The sequence below is a fragment of the Catharus ustulatus genome, chromosome 12, assembly GCF_009819885.2.
Source record: "Catharus ustulatus isolate bCatUst1 chromosome 12, bCatUst1.pri.v2, whole genome shotgun sequence".
NCBI classification, from domain to species: Eukaryota; Metazoa; Chordata; class Aves; order Passeriformes; family Turdidae; genus Catharus; species Catharus ustulatus.
In genome coordinates this window covers 19,165,402-19,184,162 of record NC_046232.1, presented here as the reverse complement: position 1 = coordinate 19,184,162, position 18,761 = coordinate 19,165,402, and the positions used below count along the sequence as shown (strand labels likewise).

Here is an 18,761-nt window from a genome sequence, read left to right as displayed (position 1 = left end):
ATTTTTTTCTGGCTGAAGGAAAAAAATAATATAAAATGTTCTAAGTCTCAAAGTATGTTTTTAAATGTAGCAAAAAGTGTTAGAAGAATCCTCACCTATCTTTTCTTCTGTCACACCATGAATTCAAAATTTAATTTGGGTAGAGGATGGTTTCAAAACAAAACTGAGGTTGGCATCCGAGTCTAAATGTGGCAGGGTGAAAGCAGGTCACTTCTGTCACTCTGGGTTGGTGCACTTTGACGTTTTCAGTGACAGATTTTGAAGGGTTTGAAGCTCAGTATTGGAAGATTTTCTATTTTCATTTCCCTTTATCTACTGTGCCAAGAAAAATAGAACATTCAGTTTGGGGGACTTCTTTTAAAATGTTGTTTTATAGTAAATAGTTGTACAGTAAAAACATGGACAAGCTGCCCTTCTGAACTGTGTTTTGGATGAAGTAATATTTACATTTTCTAGTGCTTATTTTGGCTTTCCTCCCCCTGATTTGCTACAATTTGTTTCCTGCATCCCTCCCTACAAACACAGTTGTATTTCAGAAATCCTTTCCTTTCCTTGGTGGTGCCTTTTGGCCATAAATACTGTAATCTAGAAGGAAAAGTGGGAGTTTTCAAACTGGCCCAGAGATTTGTGTCTGTCATGAGTCTTGTGGGATACTTGAACATCCCTTTCCTGAATTTTTGTAGGCAGGGTTGAATTTTATGGGATTTTGCTGTGGCACAATGGGAAGGATCACCAGAGCAGCCTGTGCTCTGTTAGACCCTCTTAGTAAATGCTTGGATTTTATTGAGACTACAAACAACACTGAAAAAGAAACAAATAGAGCACTTGGTGAGTGAGGGAGAAATGTGTGGAAGATGTGGGATATGCCTGATCTCACCCTCAGGGTGAAGTTTATTCCTTCCTGCCTTCTCTCTGCCACTTATTCTGCTTCCTCCTGTAAGCTTTGATGCTGTGATGACCAGTTCCTGCTCGCTTTGCTCTTTTCCTCCTGCTGGATCCAGATTAGCCTCTGAATTTTGGCCTCATCTTTCTTCCTCATCATTGCTGAACAAGTCTGCTTGTCCCTCAATTCTTGGCTACACTCCTATTTTCTTCTCCCAAATTCACTGTCTTGTTTTGTCCCTGTGTTTTTCTCCAGCACTTTCCTATTTCCTGACACCTCTTACAGATCCTTCATTGCCAAGTTTTCTGAGCTCCCTTGATTATCTCCTCAGCTGTTTGGATCAGAGATGTAAACCATGACTTGGTACAGATGATTGTGACTGGGCCTGCAAAATGCTTGGTGGCATTTCCAGTCCAGTGATGCAAGGCAGAAAAATCTCAGGTTTTCTCTTGGGTTATTGTTGATTTTCTTCTTTTTTAATAAAAATTGATGCAGCGTCAAAGGGAGCTTAGTGGAGGCTGGTGAGTCCTTGTGAATTATTGTGTTGTCTAACATCACTGAGTGCAATGTGTGCAGTAGGGTCTGGAAAGTAATGCCATTTATCACTTTAGCCCTGTTTGTTGCTGTTGTTTGTGTAGCTGTAGTAGGAAATGGGAAGGAGTGCAAGCGATGTCCTACTAAAACTGAAAATACCGTGAGAAGTTCTGTTTATATTTGGGTAATGATGTAAGCCCTTTGCATTCTTGTTTCTTGAGATACGTAGAGGACAAGAAGCTAGTTGTAAATAAGTTGTGCAAGTAATACAAAATAGAGCTGCTAGTACACTGGCAGCAGTTCTGGCTGTGTTCCTTGCAATGCCTAAATCTGTATTTTTTACTTTCATTTAAGTCTCCTCACTGGTTTTCCAGAGAGTTGAAGTTTTTCAAACTGTCCATGGGGAAATTAATCATGTGTTCATGCTGTCTAGTTCTTAGACTTTTTTCAGCTGTGCTTGAGGTCTGCAGGTGATCCCAAAATTTATAATTTCAGGGGCTCCTGGAAGCTTGATATTGTGTAGGTTGGAGAAAATGATGTTGTGCTGCTGCTGCATTCTCTTTGTAGTCTTGTGTGAAAATGTTCAAAGTCAGATACTGTAAACTGGCTGTAAGTGGTGCAGGTCCATGGTGCTGTGTGGGTTTCAGAGATCTCTGGGGCTGGATTCTGGGCTGTCAGAGTAATGAACTAACAGTGCTGATTGCTCCTGTGAGCTCTCCAAAAAATGACCTTGTAGATTGGGGTTATGAACAGAACCTTGAACTTTGGGATCCCAAAAATGTAGTTCTGGTACTCTAATTCCCCAGATTTTTCCACTTCAGGAATGGAAGCAAATCTTTCATGGTTTGCATCAACCCTCCTGAGATGTTTCTTCCCTGCCTCTCTTATGTTACACTTTGTTTGCTGCAGTTTTCTCACAGTAATCTTCTGAGAGTGTTCTACAAGTTTTGGGGAATGGAAGCTTCCTTTAAACCAAGTTCACTTTTGATACAGCCTTGCTGATGCTAATGAGCTGTTCTGGGAGCCCGGAGCCTCAGTGTCTGCAGTGAGGTGCTATCCTCAGTCCCGTGGTACAAAACTGCTGCTTCAAAATGCTCAGTGTAACACGGGCTCCTGGGCTTGCAAGTTCCTCAGTGTAAAACAGCAGCTCAAACTGTGCTGATACCAGTGTTTAAAAGTGGCCAGTGCTGGTGTTCACCACATCTGAAGGAAAATGATGAACTGTGGCAGTAAAGGGCAAGAAGACTCCTGTGTCACCCACTGCAGGAGGAGTTGGGGTGACTCGATGAAAGATGCTGATTGTGGAGTAAGAAGGTTCTGCTTACATATCCAAATCTTGCAAAGAAAAATGGTTTGAGGTAAATTCTGAAAGGTTCTTGGACTGAGAGAGGACTTTGATAGCTGGCTAACACCTAGGAATGGACACAAGGTCACAAAATAATGGAAGAGGTGAAGTAGTTTGAAGTGGCTGGCTCGTCTCTTCTTTAATTTATTTGGTTTAAAGCATTAAGTGTTGTTTTCTTTTTTAAAATATCAACACAGCATAAAACTTGATATTTTGTTTCTTAGCTTAAAAGTTGGTTTCATTTACTTTTTTAGTGAAGTGATATGTAACCTTACCTTAGCAATGCATCCTACAGCAACCCACAGCGTTCATTTCATGTGACTGGTGCAGTGAAGTGTGAACAAAGTTTCGACAAATGTGTTCATTGTTTGATTCTTATTTTTACTGTTTCTGTAGGGAATGAAACTTTAACAAGAAGTCTGTGTTAAAGCCTGGCTGACAGCAAGAGAGGAAAAGTGCAGAAGCAATGCCCTGATGAAAAGGTAGGGAACACTTGGGCAGAGTGGGCAAAAGGCTCATGTTCTGCCTTGGGAATTCCTGTGAAATTAAAGGGGCTCTGCTTTGTACCCAGGATTGTTTGCTTGCTCTGAAGAAAATACTGAGAGGAGAAAGACTTGTCTGACAATTTTGCCAGGCAATTTTGGCAGTACAGAGAAGGGGTGAAGTTTTTTCCTTGTGTAACTGCAGTTACTCCCATGTCTTGAGACTGTGCAACTCCCATGTGATTTGTGTGGTGAGAAGTGGTTCTGAGTAGCCAGAGCAGAACTGACTGATCCAGTTAACTTCACTTGGCTCTTGCATGCCCAGCTGACACATCTCTGTGGGTTGGTTACTTCAGCAGCTAATGTAGCAATACAAGTATGAGATGCTGGGGGCTGTTAGAACTTTACTGGCAATTTTTAATAATTAGCCTCTGATTTGTGTCTCTGTTCTTCTGCTCCTCATGTTCCTTCAAAGGAAGTAAGTTCTTGGAATGTTATTGTGTGATTAATATTTTAAAAAATAAATCACAAGCTTTGAATTCTTTAAAAAAAAAGGTTGCCCTGCACTGGTTTCCAGCCTACTCTAGGAGAGATTCATTGCTTGTTTACACATGGAACATCTTTGGAGTCAGGCTAACAAAGTGAAATATCACCTGGTTCAGACAGCAAATGGATCTAATAAGGAACTCAAATTAATAAGCAATTTAGTATTCTCAAAGAAAAATGCAGGAAGGAATGAGAATGACAACAAGGCAGATTAAAAGATTAGAAGGCAGTTGCTGTATTTGTCTACCAGAGGTGGACTGGCAGAAACTCTTTTATTGGAGTCAGATGGTCCTCACTGCTGTCTGGGAAAGTTGGCTCCTGGAAAGAAGCTGGCATGGCTGGAGCAGTTCTTCTGGTCTGCAGCCACTCCTGAGTTATCCCTGCAAGATCCTGTGGCTAGGAGCAGGTTGTAGGGATCAGATCAGTATTTTTTCCTTGTAAATGTTGTAGTGCATCTGTAGTAAACTGTGCTTTGTGAAGCATGATGCCTGTTCCTGCTGCACAGATGGAGTGTGTGGCTCATCCACATCAGTTCTGCTCATGTGATGGGGAAAAGCTGATGTGTGCTTTCCTCTTATAGTCTTTGAATGAGGAATGTGATCTGTTCAAAAAACTTGGACACTGAATGAATTGCAACAGTGGTGACAAGCAGTAAAAATCTTTTAGTATTTCCTAAATGTTTATGAACAAATAGGATGTTAGAAAATGACATTGAATAAACAGTGAAACTGTGTTTACCCTTTGTCTTTCAGCAGAGTAATCAAGTTAATAGTTTGTGGATCTGAGAGATTATCTGCTTGTTTCCTCTGCTCCTACATTCTTAGAAATAACAAAAAGCTCTCATCTATGTAGTAATTATCTAGAGTGTGTGTGTTTAATATTTTTTACATGACTTTGTTATTTGTTATTCTTTCTGATCTTTATGTTGTTTCATTTATAGTTGTATTAATTATATGACATCCATTAAAAATCATTATCATGAGGTGGCTCAAAGAACATATATTGCAATTATTTCCAGGGACTTCTGTAAGAGCTGATGGTTATGATCCCATGGCATTGCCCTCAAAGTGCAGCCTTTTGTCCCCAGGTTACAGAAATGTGGAGAAGCAGTGAAAGTTTCTCAGTGTGGCAGTCCTAATGTTGAATTTCATCTGGAACTAGCTGCCTTGAGCAACTCCCTTGAGCAGTGTGACTTTTTCTGCTGTGTTTTCCAAGTTTGTTTGGTTTGGGGGTTTTTTTGCCTTCAAAGATGACTTGCAATATGGTGAGATGTTACAGGAAGATGAGTGAGGGTAAAAAGATAACAGTATAGGAGTTTTAGGGAAAAATCTGCTATCCCTGGATGGAACATGAGCAGCATTCCTGAACTCCCACTCAGCACAATCCAAGGGGTGGAGTGGAGACCCCATGGCCAGGCTGTGTTGAAACCCTTGCAGAGGAGGCAAGTCTGGAACTTTCTAGCTGATACAGCCACACAGGGAGATAAGGGAAGAGATCCTGCTGTGGAATCAGCAGCTGTGGAGAAATCTCTGTGCTTGGAGTGATGCATGTCCCCATCCCAGGGTTATCTCAGGTGCTGTCCTGAGATTCACACCAGCAAGGGACAACCAGGACTTGCTGAGTAAGATGTAGGACTGAAGTCACTGTGGAATGGCTTCATGATCTGAGCTTGTACAGAAATTCTTCACCAGTTTATGTGAAATGCTCTTCACAGAATGATTTTTTTTTCACTGAGTTAGCTCACAATTTATACCTTCTTTCTGGGGTCCATTAAAAAAGTTTGCACAGATCTGCTCTGCCAGTAACCCCATGTTGAAAATTTGAGTAAAACTGTAGCTCTAGTAAAGTCTAAGTCAGCCTTAGACTAAAATACCACTGAAGTTTATCTTTTTTATCCCATTTTAGCAGTAAGCCAAAAGACAAAAATCATAAGACCCTTGTAGAGTTCCTGAATGGTTTGGGTTCGAAGGGACCTTAAAGATTATCATAGGAAGGGACACCTTCCACTTTCCAGGCTGCTCCAAGTCTGTCCAACCTGGCCTTGGAACTGCAGGGATGGGGTAGATATGAAGGGATAATGCATCATCAACCAGGCCTTTATTTTTCCTCTCTTCTGTAAAATCTGCATTAAATTATGAAAGTCTTGCTGACTTGTGTATTACATGCAATAACCTTAGGAAGCAAATTTGTGTGATAGCAGGTGTTTGTATGTAGGGGATTCTAATTTTAACTGCCTCTAAATGAGGAGAGCTTGTCCCAGTTTTTCTTGAAAGTGCTTTTGGGAATAAATGAATGTTTGAATTTAAGACTCTTGGTATAAACTTTATGTGGAATAATGGTGAGGTTTAAATGGTGTAAGGGTATGATTCTTCAATATAATACATATATATATACACACATCATTCTGTTTATTTGTAATGCTGTCTTGGCTGATTAAACTGGAGATTAACTGCTGTTAATACACAGGAGTTACAAATCTTGCTTGCAGTTTTAACAGCCATCATTTGTGTAATTTTTGATTGCTGAAGTTTCATTTAATCCTAAAAGGCATGGTGAATCTCTCCAGAAATCAGTGTAGTTCTGTGAAATGATGCTGGTGAGAAAAGGAAAAAAACCTCAATGTTACAATAGCTATAAAGTAGTTTCACAGAGAATTGTAAATGTAACAAAATACCTAAACTTCAGTTATATTAGCTAAAAAATGTCATTGTTTGGTCTTGTGCCAGAGTTTAAGGATATTTTGTTAAATATCTCTGCGTGCATTTGTTCCCAGCCCGCCTGGGTTTGCTGGAGCCAGATGGACAGAGAGATAATAGGCAGCATATGCAGAGGTTGGGTTTGTGTCTTTGAATATATCACTCAGGGAGGAGTTTGAATTTGTAGTTATTACTTTCATATATATATGCTGAGTAACATATTCCAGATGTTTTTGAAATAACTGAATGTAGGTTAAGCCAAGCTCAGTTTGGTAACTGCATTCTCTCTTCAAACCCAGGCTGGAGTTACTTTCAAACTCTCACTCTCCTGTATGTGGATGATTGCTTGCCAGTCCTCTGGTTTGCCATAAAGAAAAACAAAAGATAATTTGGGGTTTCTTCTTGGCATTTCCTAGAGCAACAGAAATAAGCATAAAATAAAAAGTTATACTCATTTCCTTGCAACTTTAGAAGCTTCTCAAGCCGGTCCAGCCAAACACAACCAACCTACAAGATAAGAGCAAGAGGGAATTGCCTCCCTTGTGCTGGTGGATGAGGTTGGTAGGGGTGACCAGGCAGAGCCTGACATTCTTCCTGCTTGAGCAGGGCCTGGTGCTGGGGGTCTGAGAGCAGCTTGGAACAATTTGATTAAATGCACATTATCAAATTGAACCATAATTTACCAAATTACTTGTAAAAAATGTCTGAATTTGTTATGTTTTAACAAAAATCTTGATCAAATCCAAGAATCATGATGGCATGATGTTTGATAAGGATTAATACTTGCTACCTAGAGCAAGAAATAAAGGGAGATAAAGCAATGGGAATAAAAACTGAAGTCTTGTGCCACTCATTCAAACTGTTCTAAATTCTGGTTGTTCAGTTTCAGAATGTCAGCAAACTCTTGAAACTTCTGTGTGGTAACAGTTTCTGTTGCAATAAAATTTTGCACCCAAACAAAATTATTTCAACAAAAGGGAGTCTTAAATAGCTTGTCTGGTTTAAAGAGTCTGGAACTTGATGACAGTAAACTTCCTGAAGCTACTCTAGCAAGATTCCAGTGCATATGAGTGACTCGGAAAAACGTTTTTAGCCCATTTCTCAATGTTCTATTGCAAGCAGAAAGCATTTTATTTATTTGCAGGCTATAATTTTTTTTAAAAATTACCATTTCTGACCTATATTTCTTTCTTAGAAGCTGTAACAGCCTGTGATGGAAGATGGAAGACAAAGGGGCCCGTGTTGCTGATTACTTCGTTGTGGCAGGACTGACGGACATCTCGAAGCCGCTGGAGGAGGAGATCCACTTCAATGATGCCTGCCATAAAATGGCCAAACCCAAAGAGCCCATCACAGATGTGACAGTGCTTAATAAAACCCTGGGGGAGGAGGTTCCCCAGGGCTATAAATGCATAGATGTCACTCCCTCGGGCCTGTCTGCAGATCTCAATAACGGCAGCCTGGTGGGACCGCAGATGTACCTTTGTTATCGGCGAGGGAGGGACAAACCTCCACTTACTGATTTGGGGTGAGTGCTTTCCCTCTTCCAGTGGGTGTTTTTCACAGTTCTGTTGAGCTAAGGAGCAGATAAGGCAGGTTTAAGGAAATGCCATACTTTTTAAATACAAGGCAAAACTCTAAACAGGAAGGTATTTGTTGACTTGAGTGTACTGTAACCCAGCATGAAAGGGAAAATGCATGCTGAGTGGATTTGAGTGATGAGTTTAATCCTTCCCATTCTGGAGTTTTCAAAGCCATTTATAATTTTTAATGTATATGTTTGGATTGGGATAAGATGCTTAACCTATTTAATACAGATTGGAATGAGATAAGTTATATGACATTCTTAGGATCAGGCAATGAATCTTTAATAGAACTGAAAATAACACTCTTTTGTAGTAAACAAAATGCTTAAAGCAATTATATACAAGGAAAACCAGGATAGTTTCATCATGAATCTTTTCTGTTAGAATACAGTCAGAGATAACGTGACCTGAACTTGTTGGTAAAAATGTTTTGCTCTGAGATGAGGCGAGAGCTATGATTAAAACTGTTTCAAAAACGTGCCTTCTGACTTTTCTCCATCCCCTTTTAACTAGGGTTTTATATGATGGGAAAGAAAGAGTCAAGCAAGGCTGTGAAATCATTCAGAGCACCCCGTACGGGCGGCTCGCCAACATCAGCGGCAGCGCCTCGTCACAGCGGGTGTACATCACCTACCGCAGGGCCTCCGAGAACATGAGCCAGAACACCCTGGCTGTCACTGACATCTGCATCATCATCCCCAGCAAAGGAGAGACTCCTCCACACACCTTCTGCAAGGTGGACAAGAATCTGAATAACAGCATGGTGAGGTTCAAAAGCTGGGCTTTGAGCACTTGGTACTCGTTGATGTGATGTTTGTGGAGTACTTGCTGCAGCTCTTGGAGTACCTGGTGAAAAATGTTCGTAAGAGGTCTCCAAAGATAAATATTGGAAGAGTTGGAGGATTGCATTCCTTTCCTCCTACTTGGAACAAAGTCTTTCTGGAAGCCTTAGAGCAAATGTTTGGGTTTTTTTAGTGCTGACTCTAGCATCTTTGGATGGGTCCTGTTGTGTACGTGTGTGTAACTGGAGGTTTTACAGATATGGCTGTTTCTGACACTGCTTTTACTGTTGTGGTGGGAATTCCATATCTAGCAACCAGTTTTGTTTTCCAACTCCTCCCTTTACCTACAATGTTATTTTATAAATGTTTTTCTCTTCAGTAGTTTCACAAACTTCTTACTTAAAGAAAGTTGTATGTGAGTGATGTTGGAAGCTGTTGTCTGTAAGCACATTTAAATGTTTAATGTGTTCCAAAGCCTGACCTGCTAAAATACACAGGTTTCACAGCACTTTGATTTGCAGAGCTGAGTATTTAGGTGTTTCTTGGTTAAATCTGCAGCCCCATGTGCTGACTCTTGCAGGGTCCTCAGAAGTCTGTGCTGAGGAGGATGCTGACTGCTCTGCAAGTGGGATCATGTAAAAAAGATCATGGGAATTGATTTGTGCTTGTTTTTAAGTAAATGCTGTAGGCATTAACCAATGGATTTTTCAGTCCCCATATTGACTGGTTTATGGAAGTGCTGTCTTATGGTAGTTGTTACACCTTTCTCCCTTCTGTAAAGCTCTGTGTTCCCCCTATGGGTGCTGCTCTTTGCTGTTCCATGGCTTTCCCTGTTCTTTATTCTCATCTCCAGAAACTGAGAATTTGAATACTTAAAGTTATCAACATTATTATTAATTATACTCTTATGTCTATTTGTTATAATTAATCACTTAATCCAATAATTTTTATTTTACAGTGGGGCTCAGCAGTATATTTATGTTATAAAAAGTCTGTGGCAAAAACCAACACCATATCATACAAAGCTGGTATGTAACTACTGTGTAGCTTTTTTTATCTTCAATGTACTACTTGCCATTATCCAAAAGCGAATGCTTTCTTAAAGAATTCTTTTAAAACCATGTCAAAAAAGAGGCCTTAGAACTGGGTATCATGATCATGCTGTTTTAAAATTGATGTTTAATTGGGAAGCTCAGCTATGTTTTGATAGGTTTTTACAAACCTGGGTGTCTCCCACACTCTGTTTGTGTTACTGGTAGCTGTCTCTTAAGGATGTGTGTGTGTAGAAAATACCACAGAAAGTATTTGATGCACTTTCATGATCACTGTCTTTAAGAAACATTTTGAAGAATCTTACAGACTTGTACACTGCCTGGAGCATCATTGGCACTGAGCTCTTGGAGTATTTTTGGATCGTGTATCATCTTTATTTTATTGTTTTATTTATAAGACAGAATTAGATTTGCTGCGACTGATGAAACGTGTTGGCTTTGCATTTGTTGTTGGGTTTTTTTTAAACCCTGATTTTGTTTGGCATACAAGTCATGAACATGATTCACACTCAAGCTTTAATCCACTTACAGAGAGCAGCCTCTAAAAGGGATGTAAGCAGGAGTTCAGGATGTACTAAAAGGTGGACAGTACATTGTAAACAAATAAAAATTTTAAAAGGCCCCACATCTGGTGGTAGCTTGTACAAAATTTGGTATGAGGGGATCCAGTGCCTTTTTTGTTTACAAGTTTTTATTGCTTATTAATAGTTCCCTTTTTGTTAGAGAAGTACACAGTGATTGTGCTGTCTAACTGAGAAATCCTAAATCCTTTCATGCAGTATCTGTTCTCAGTGTGGAGTCCCCTGGGCTGGCAGTCAGACAGGATGGATTGCTGCAGCCTCTGATGTAACTGAGGACTTGTGTGCTAAAAGCCTCTGCTTCAGATCTTCATGTTTTACAGCTGTGTTTAAAATAAGTCTGAACACAGTGGCCTGACAGCACAAGAGCTGAGTCCTCAGCTGAGGTGGATCAGCATAATTGATTGGATTCTCTTGGTTTTAAAAAACTATCTAATATCTAACATATATTTTTCACATTTGTTGGTCAGAATTAATTAGTGTTGTAGCTGTAAACATCAGTCTTATTTCTCAATTATTTGCATTACCTTATTTTCAACTAGATTTTAAATCTTTGCTCATACTTGTGATGAATGTGAACTGTTATATAATAATAGGTGAGATGCACACAGGCTGAAAACAGGAAAAGATAAATCAGTTATTAATAGTTTCTAGAATGGAAAGTGGGATTTCAGTGTATTGCTTTAGTCAGGTGATTTCTCCTTTGGCCATGGGAGCATCTGCCCCTTGCAGCTATTCACTGTGCCTGATGATTTACACCTTCACTCATCCTCTGAAGTTAGGGTGCTCATACATGAATTTTCTGGCAATTATTTTATGGAATTAGCTATTACAAACCTGTTTCTGCTGGCTTTTCTATAACTACCTCTTTGCTCATTCTATTTATAGGTTTAATATGCAGATATCCTGAAGAAGATTATGAATCATTCCCATTACCAGAATCTGTGCCTCTTTTTTGTCTCCCTATGGGTGCAACAATTGAATGTTGGCCATCTAACAGTAAATACCCTCTCCCAGTTTTTTCGACATTTGTACTAACTGGAGCTTCTGCAGAAAAGGTATTTGAAAACATTAAAAAAAGTTATTAATTTAATTGAAAAAAAATTGTTGTTTATCTGTTCAGGGTGATGATAATGATTTTTTTCATAGATAAGTTTGAATCTGTTCTTTTGGGCTTGATTCCAAGACTGCTTTGAAGAGACTTGCAGTAGTTTCAGTTGATCATAAACCTGAGCTCCTCTGCTTTCCTGTTAGCCTGGGAAACTGGAGAGCTCTAAAATTGGGCTGCATATACATGCAAGTAATGCTATTTTTATTGCAAGCATGGAAACGACCTTGCATGCACATACTTGTTCTAAAAAGTAAATTGGATGTCAGGGAATATGACTTTGAGTTGTGTGTAAAGGATTCCTAAAATAGCTTTAAAGGCAATTGGAGGAGCAGTTGAGTGCAGTTATACTCTTTATAATCATTATTTTTCTCTCAAATAAATTGTTTTGTAAATTACTCTTTCTTTCTCATATGACATTAAATGTTTTAAATAAATAATAGACAGTCTGGATTTTCACAGCCATAAGAATATTCCAGAATGGATTCCTTCAAAAAAAATGATGCATTAATTTACCTTTTCAAACAGTAGCACAGACTTGATTTTCTGTGTGTTTGGGGTTTCTTGGATTGCTTTGAAGATGGAGGCAGAGTTACTGACCCCACACTCACATGTGTCTGCAGGTGTATGGTGCTGCTATTCAGTTTTATGAACTGTATCCTGAGGAGAACCTCACAGAGAAACAGAAGTCTCAGCTGGGATTAGCAGCTGCTGGAGAGGGAAAGGACACGTGCAGAACAGTGCAGACCAATAAATGCATCTGCCTGCTCTCTCACTGGCCTTTCTTTGATGCTTTCAAGAAGTTTCTGACCTTTCTGTACCGTTACTCCATTTCTGGGCCACATGTCCTCCCCATTGAGAAGTAAGTAACTTCCAAAATTCAGAACAGTCATTTCAGTTGATAAGAGGGGGGTTTTGTGTTCTAAATTTCCTGTAATCTCCTTTTTACTTTACTCATCAAACATTAAATATAATGGCTGCACTTTTCTCCTCTGATGAATGTATCTGTACCTAATTCCTGAAAAAGTCTAGATTTTTATTTGTGATTTAAGTGCCTGCAAAGGTCTCTGAAAGCTGTTTTAATTAGCTTTGCACCCTTTAGCCATAGTGATTAAAAAGAGCAAGATTATAAATCCTTTCTTAATCTTACACACATCAAGTTAGGAGAACTAAATGAGTAGATTTGCATTTTTTCAAATGCTATTTGTAATGTAATGAGAGATGATAAAGCAGATTGAATATTTTGCACTAGTAATTATCTTCTATTTGTGATAAATAAACTTAATTTTTTTCTCACATAAATGATTTCACATTATGAAATGCAGAGGAAATCCTTACACCAGGAAATGGTCAATACCTCTAATTGATATGTAACACCATGTAACATTTCTAGGATAATGTAATCTTTTAATGCAGCAGATTTCAGTTACACTGTTTACTTTTCTATTTTATTGCACATCAAGGTTTTTTCTGCTTCAACTTAAATATTAACTTTCAGGATACTTTGTGGATTAAGTATTTCTTGTGGTTTTTTATCCCCTTCATTATTGCAGTTTACATCAATGAACTTGTTTGAAAATTCTGATAGTGTAAACTTCCGATGATAAATATATATACAAATATATATATTTATTTTGTTTTTAATCTCAGGGGTTTGGTGCTTTCACTTTTGATGATGAATAAAATAAGTAGATATGAGAAATGCTTCATCAGTTTGGATTTATGGATTTATTCTACTTTCTCTGATTTGTAAACTAGTCAGTTTACTGTGGATAATTTAAATAAAGGCTTCTAATGTAGTATCCAGCCTATTTCCTTTGGCTGTTTTAATGAGGATAAAGCTTTGTCTGTACCATGCATGCATCTGAACATTTTCAGCTGTTTCCCTTGTGGGACACATTCCATACTTTGGGCACTATCTCCATAATAAAATAAAATAAAACCCAAATCAATGCTTATTTGTGGGTTTGTCTGAATTGCTTCCAAGTGTAGTTGCCTGTGTCATGCTGGTAACATTTGTAGAAATCCTGCTGAAGTATGTGCCATAGGGTGGAGTTTAGGATGGAATTCCTGTTTCCATGGGTTCTTACTGACCCCATGTAACTTTTAAATGCAAGTCTCTTGTGTAGAATTACACTTTTAGAACATGTGGAAGTTTAATCAATTCACAGAACTGAGAACTTTGTCAAATTCTATAAACATCTTTCTGTATTTGTAGTATGTGAAAAAACTTTAAAGCTTTTCCATCAGCAATTTTGTATAACTTTTTCTATTTAGAACTGAGGAAAATGGATGAGTTTAATGATTCTCCTTGGTATTCAACCATGAATATTTTTTTGCAAGTCACCAGTTCTACTCTCTGAGGTTTACTGCTATTTCAAACTCTGCTCAGAAGCAGAATTTTAAAATGGAGTTGTGATGTTCAAACATCAATATTTCTACTTTACAAGTGAAAAAAAAAAAAAAAATCTTCTTGTAATTTTTCAATCTCACAAAGAGAGTTTGTATTCTGAAAGAGAATCTCCCCTCCCATTTTCTTGTGACCAGTAGAAAAATCAGTTTTCAAGGCCAGAATATCCCAATAGGGTTTAAGTGCTGGGATTTTTTGCTCTGTTTTCTGACTAAGTGTGTACCACTTTTATATAATAATTTCTCTTATTGTCAAAATTGTCTTGAGGTGAAGTAGTTTAAGCTTAATTTCTACTAAATCAGTATTTTTCTTTTCCTGTAGACACATTTCCCATTTCATGCATAAAGTACCTTTTCCATCCCCTCAGAGGCCAAGAATCCTTGTGCAGGTAAGCATAATTTTCTTTAATAACTGTGTCTAAGGTGAAGATAAAGCAGGCTAATAAATGGAAAATGTAACTTTTGTGCTCAAATTATTTTTGCTCAGGATTTCTTTTTCCTAAATTAATGAATGTAATGTGCGAAATCTGTAAAAATGGTTTCCAGTTTAGCTAAGTTAGTTCAGTAAGTTATTTCAAGAAGCCGTTTAGTGAGCTTAGAAATTTTTTTCAGAGTATATAGAAATTAATGAGAAACTACTCTGAGTCAGCATGTGGTCTGACTTTTGCAATAGCTTTTGTACTGGGTTTTGCTACTGTATAAAGGCTGAGTGTAAAATAAATCAATAAAACTAAAACCAGATGTGAAATGGATATCCATGACTGCCCCTCTTCCCAAAGGCCTTTGTGCTCTCAGTGAGAAGAGCAAGAGCCACACCCAGTAACTGCCCCTTTATCAAATGTGGCCCTTGCTCTGTCTGCCTGCAGGACTGTGTGAGTGAAATCATTCCAGGAATTGCTACCTGCTCTTTGAAATTTCACTGTTGGTAGGAGAGGAGAAATCCTGGTCTTGAGGGCTTCTCAAGTGTTAATAAATCTTTTTATTTCCTCCTAAAGAAGTGAAATAGGTAGAGACATGTTAAAATTTTTATTGCAGAAAAAAGAGAGCTCTGTGCATAGTATTCTACCAATCGTGGCTTTTATTAAATAGTTACAAAATTATGCTATTCTATGTTATTACTTGTATAACATAAAATGTGGAGAGCCCTGTGCATTTCTGAGCCTTAATTGTGTAGCCCATATGGTAGTGAAGTCTTTCAGAGCAAATACAATCCTGAGTTATGTCTTTATAGCATGGACTGAATATTGAAATCCTCTTTAGTGTATTCTAGAGGAGTGATATTTATCACTGTTACTGAAATGGATTAGAGAATAGTTATACTGAAACTGTATCTGGCACTTCTCTACCTTTTCTTAGGATTTTAAAGTTCAATTCAAAACACAGCATTTTTACTTCTTGTTTGGGCTTTTATTCAGTAAAATATTTGTGCTAGGAAACATTAAACACTTATTTACAGAGATAGTAATTGAGTTCAGAAAAAAACATTTAATGTTCTTAGTCTGAAATTTTAGGGAATTTTGTCAGAGTATGTATGGGTTTATATCCTGGAATGTAGTCTGAAGATCAAGATATAAGATCAAGATATGAAAATTATGTCTGTTATACCTTATTTTCAAAATGTTTTGTGCATTAAATTAGTACAACTTTAGGAGCTGATAGTACAGATGGAGAAAACACTGCTTTTACAGTAGGCAGTGGTAATTGAGAACTGTAAGTAAATTCTTCCTTCCAGCTGCTTCCAGAGACTTAAGTTGTGTTTGAAACTGCACTGAATAAAATCACAAGTGATTGTACCTTAGAGTTTTCCTCAAAATTAGTGTGGGAAATGCCTGCATTGAAAATGGTAAACTTTCAGGATTCCATTTCTCTCTGAAAGCTGTTAATGGAAAATGTGGTAATCTTTTGCTAAGCAATTAAACTTAAGTCTCAAAGAAATGATAGCCATTAGTAAAACACTCTGGAATGTTCCCATTTCCCAGCTGCCAGTGTTGATGGGTTCCTTCTGACCTGAGATCTGCTGGACTCTGTGTCCTACATCCCCTCATTGCACACAGCTCGCTGTGCTAATGTATCACAACCTGCAAACTTCAGGAGCACGTGGAGTGATGTTTCTCCCTCTGGGGACTGGGGGCAATAAGTGCCCCTTGTGCCTGAGGGAGATGTGCCCCTTGAATAGATGCTTGATTGTCTTTGTGTGCTTTTGCTGAAGCACAGAAGTCAGGGGACATCAGGCTGATGCTTCAGAGGGTGGTTTGTGAAAGTTTGCCCCAGGCTGAAAAAATGAGTCCTCTGAATTGTTCCACTGAATGAGCTAATGGTGCTGGGAGTCCCAAGGTGACTTACTTAACAAATCCAGCCTGGTGTGGCCATCCACATTTGTCAGGGAAGTGGGATGTGAGGCATGCAGGGAAAACAGCTTTGCAGGCTCTCCTGAATTCCCTGAGTTTGGTGGGTCTCCAGGCACAGCATTAGGTGACTTTGTGTTCCTAAGTCATCAATCTTGTTATCTGGCCTCTATTACCTGGTCACCTGCAGTGGATTTAAGGTGAAACACACTCAAACCTGAAATGTTACTGAAAACAGTCTGAACCTGCAGCTGAGTTGTACAAGTTCCTGTGGCTGAGTTACTGCTGCTTTTATACAGCAGAAAATGCAGGCAGGATTGTACCAACTTCTTTTTTGTTACCCTGAATTTAGCATGGCTGAAAACATCAGCTGGGCTTTGATAAACTGATTGTCTATTGCTATTCTTGTACTCACCTGAGTCTTCCTGTTCATGCTGATGTGGGAATGATCTGCTTGATGCCATGTCGCTGTAAGAAAGAAATGTGATTTAATAGGATCTTCTTGCATCTTCAACTCATGCAAATTTTAAAGATTTTATCAGAGCTGAGCAGTTTCTACCAGCCAAGAGCCTAATTCTCATGTGTCTTCTGAGGAAAATATGGCTTTACATTATCACCTGCCATCTCTCCCCTTTATGAATTTTTATCTTTTTTTTTACCCCTAAATCCAGAAAGAATTCCCCCCAGCTCCTGAAAGCTGTGCATGAACTATGGGTTCTCAAAGCCCTTAAAGTACAGAAGGCTTCATTTTTCAGCAGTTAATATATTCAAATTTTTGCAGCATTAGCTAGTTTAAAGTCTTCTTTATGAATATGCAATGTATTCAGTTCTGGCCAAGAAAGGAAGATCATGCTTTGCCCAGTTTTTGCTGAAAGATCCTGGTGCATATCATTGCACAGCACTTCTCAGAGTGATACACAACTGGGCTATACAAGATTCAGCTTCATTTGAATTATTTTTAAGTGTTCTTTGTTATAGTTTGGAAATATTTATTAGAAATTCCACAAGTTCAGATTAAAAATAATGTAATTCAAAATCTTCTTCCAGTTATCTCCACATGATAACCTGATTCTTAGCCAGCCTGTGTCATCACCACTCCCACTGAGGCAAGTAGCAGTATCTTGTTAATTGTGAGATTATTCTGATTTTTATTATGCAAAAAATTTGGTATTTTGAGTTGCAATTGTGTAAATAACTTAGCTTGTCTGGTGCCTTTGGAAGCTGGTGGATCTAAAGTTTATTGATGTGATTAGACCTGCACTCTGACAAGGATACACATTTAATTAAACAATGCATGTGGGGGTTTTTAAATCATTTTAGTGGTTCTTGAGGAAGGATATAGATTATTAAATCCCCTTTCTAGGAGTTGATCCCTGGACTCCCAAGGTAGTTTGGGTTTTTGTTTTGAAAGGAAATTGAAGGATTTCTATTACTGTCTTGACTTCCCTGTCTCAGTGCAGGAGGCTGATTAAAGAAACACATGTTGTCTCCCTGTAAATTGCTTCTCAGAAAGAAAAATTGTCATGCCTGTGTCTTGAAAATAGTCTAGACTGAGTCAAGTCTCAAGGAATCATGGTTACTGTTGGGAAATAACCATTCCTCACTGGACAGTGAAGTGTGCCAAGTATTCTACCAAGTAATCTCCAAAAGAAAGATTTGCAGATTTCCATTTATTTTATTATTGAACATTTCATTTTTTTACTGTCCCTTGTAATTCACCAGTGTGTTTATGCCCTGTAAACAGTGGTGGCAAGTTTTCTACACTACTTCAGAATTTAGGACCTGAAAATGCAGTGACTCTGCTGGTGTTTGCTGTGACAGAACATAAAATTCTCATCCACTCCTTGCGACCTTCTGTCCTCACCAGTGTGACAGAGGCACTGGTGTCTGTAAGTACCAGCTTTTAGTCATGCACCTGCAAAAGGACTGAGAGAATGCTTCTGAGATTAAATCTAGATTTAGTATTAGTGCTGTCCAACTTAAAAGTTACTTAAAAATAAGAATTAAAGATCACTAGAAAGAAAAATATTGCTGTTGTAATGCTATTCTATGAAGATAGAAGATAAATTGCTGTTGATTCTTTGTGTAAATATTGTAAATAAGTGTTTGATCATCACAGTGCTTTTAAGATAAGAGTTTCTGATTTTCCAACTAGCACTGTATCTATTCCTATGGAATTTTAAATGCATGATTTTCCCTACCTGTCATCACTAAGCATTGTTTGCTGCCTCTGCTGTGTGCAATCTGTGATTCTGAAGAGTTTTTTCCTACAAATTGAACATTAGAAAAATTAATGCAGTTTTTAATTAACAATCTACATCTAGAATCTCAGTAACAACAATCTGCCATGTTAAATAATTGTGAAGTTAGCACAGTGTGATTCATTCTTGCATGGGCTGTATTGCACATGTCTAA

The 18,761-nt window shown here is 38.3% G+C and overlaps 1 protein-coding gene across 4 annotated transcripts in view; it reads left to right on the top strand.

Annotated features, from left to right (window-relative positions):
• The window catches only part of LOC117001742 (C-myc promoter-binding protein-like), a 48,630-nt gene that overhangs the window by 5,523 nt on the left and 24,346 nt on the right, over positions 1–18,761 (top strand). For 3 of the 4 annotated variants that reach the window (XM_033070223.2, XM_033070225.2, XM_033070222.2), the window contains exons 2-10: positions 3,159–3,244; positions 7,682–8,014; positions 8,586–8,835; positions 9,813–9,882; positions 11,373–11,542; positions 12,216–12,454; positions 14,324–14,390; positions 17,394–17,452; positions 18,091–18,235. In XM_033070223.2, the coding sequence (XP_032926114.1) occupies positions 7,707–8,014; positions 8,586–8,835; positions 9,813–9,882; positions 11,373–11,542; positions 12,216–12,454; positions 14,324–14,390; positions 17,394–17,452; positions 18,091–18,235 (1,308 nt within the window). In that variant the 5' untranslated portion in view covers positions 3,159–3,244; positions 7,682–7,706. The remainder of the gene's footprint in view (positions 1–3,158; positions 3,245–7,681; positions 8,015–8,585; positions 8,836–9,812; positions 9,883–11,372; positions 11,543–12,215; positions 12,455–14,323; positions 14,391–17,393; positions 17,453–18,090; positions 18,236–18,761) is intronic. The other variant, XM_033070224.2, reaches the window with a different exon arrangement.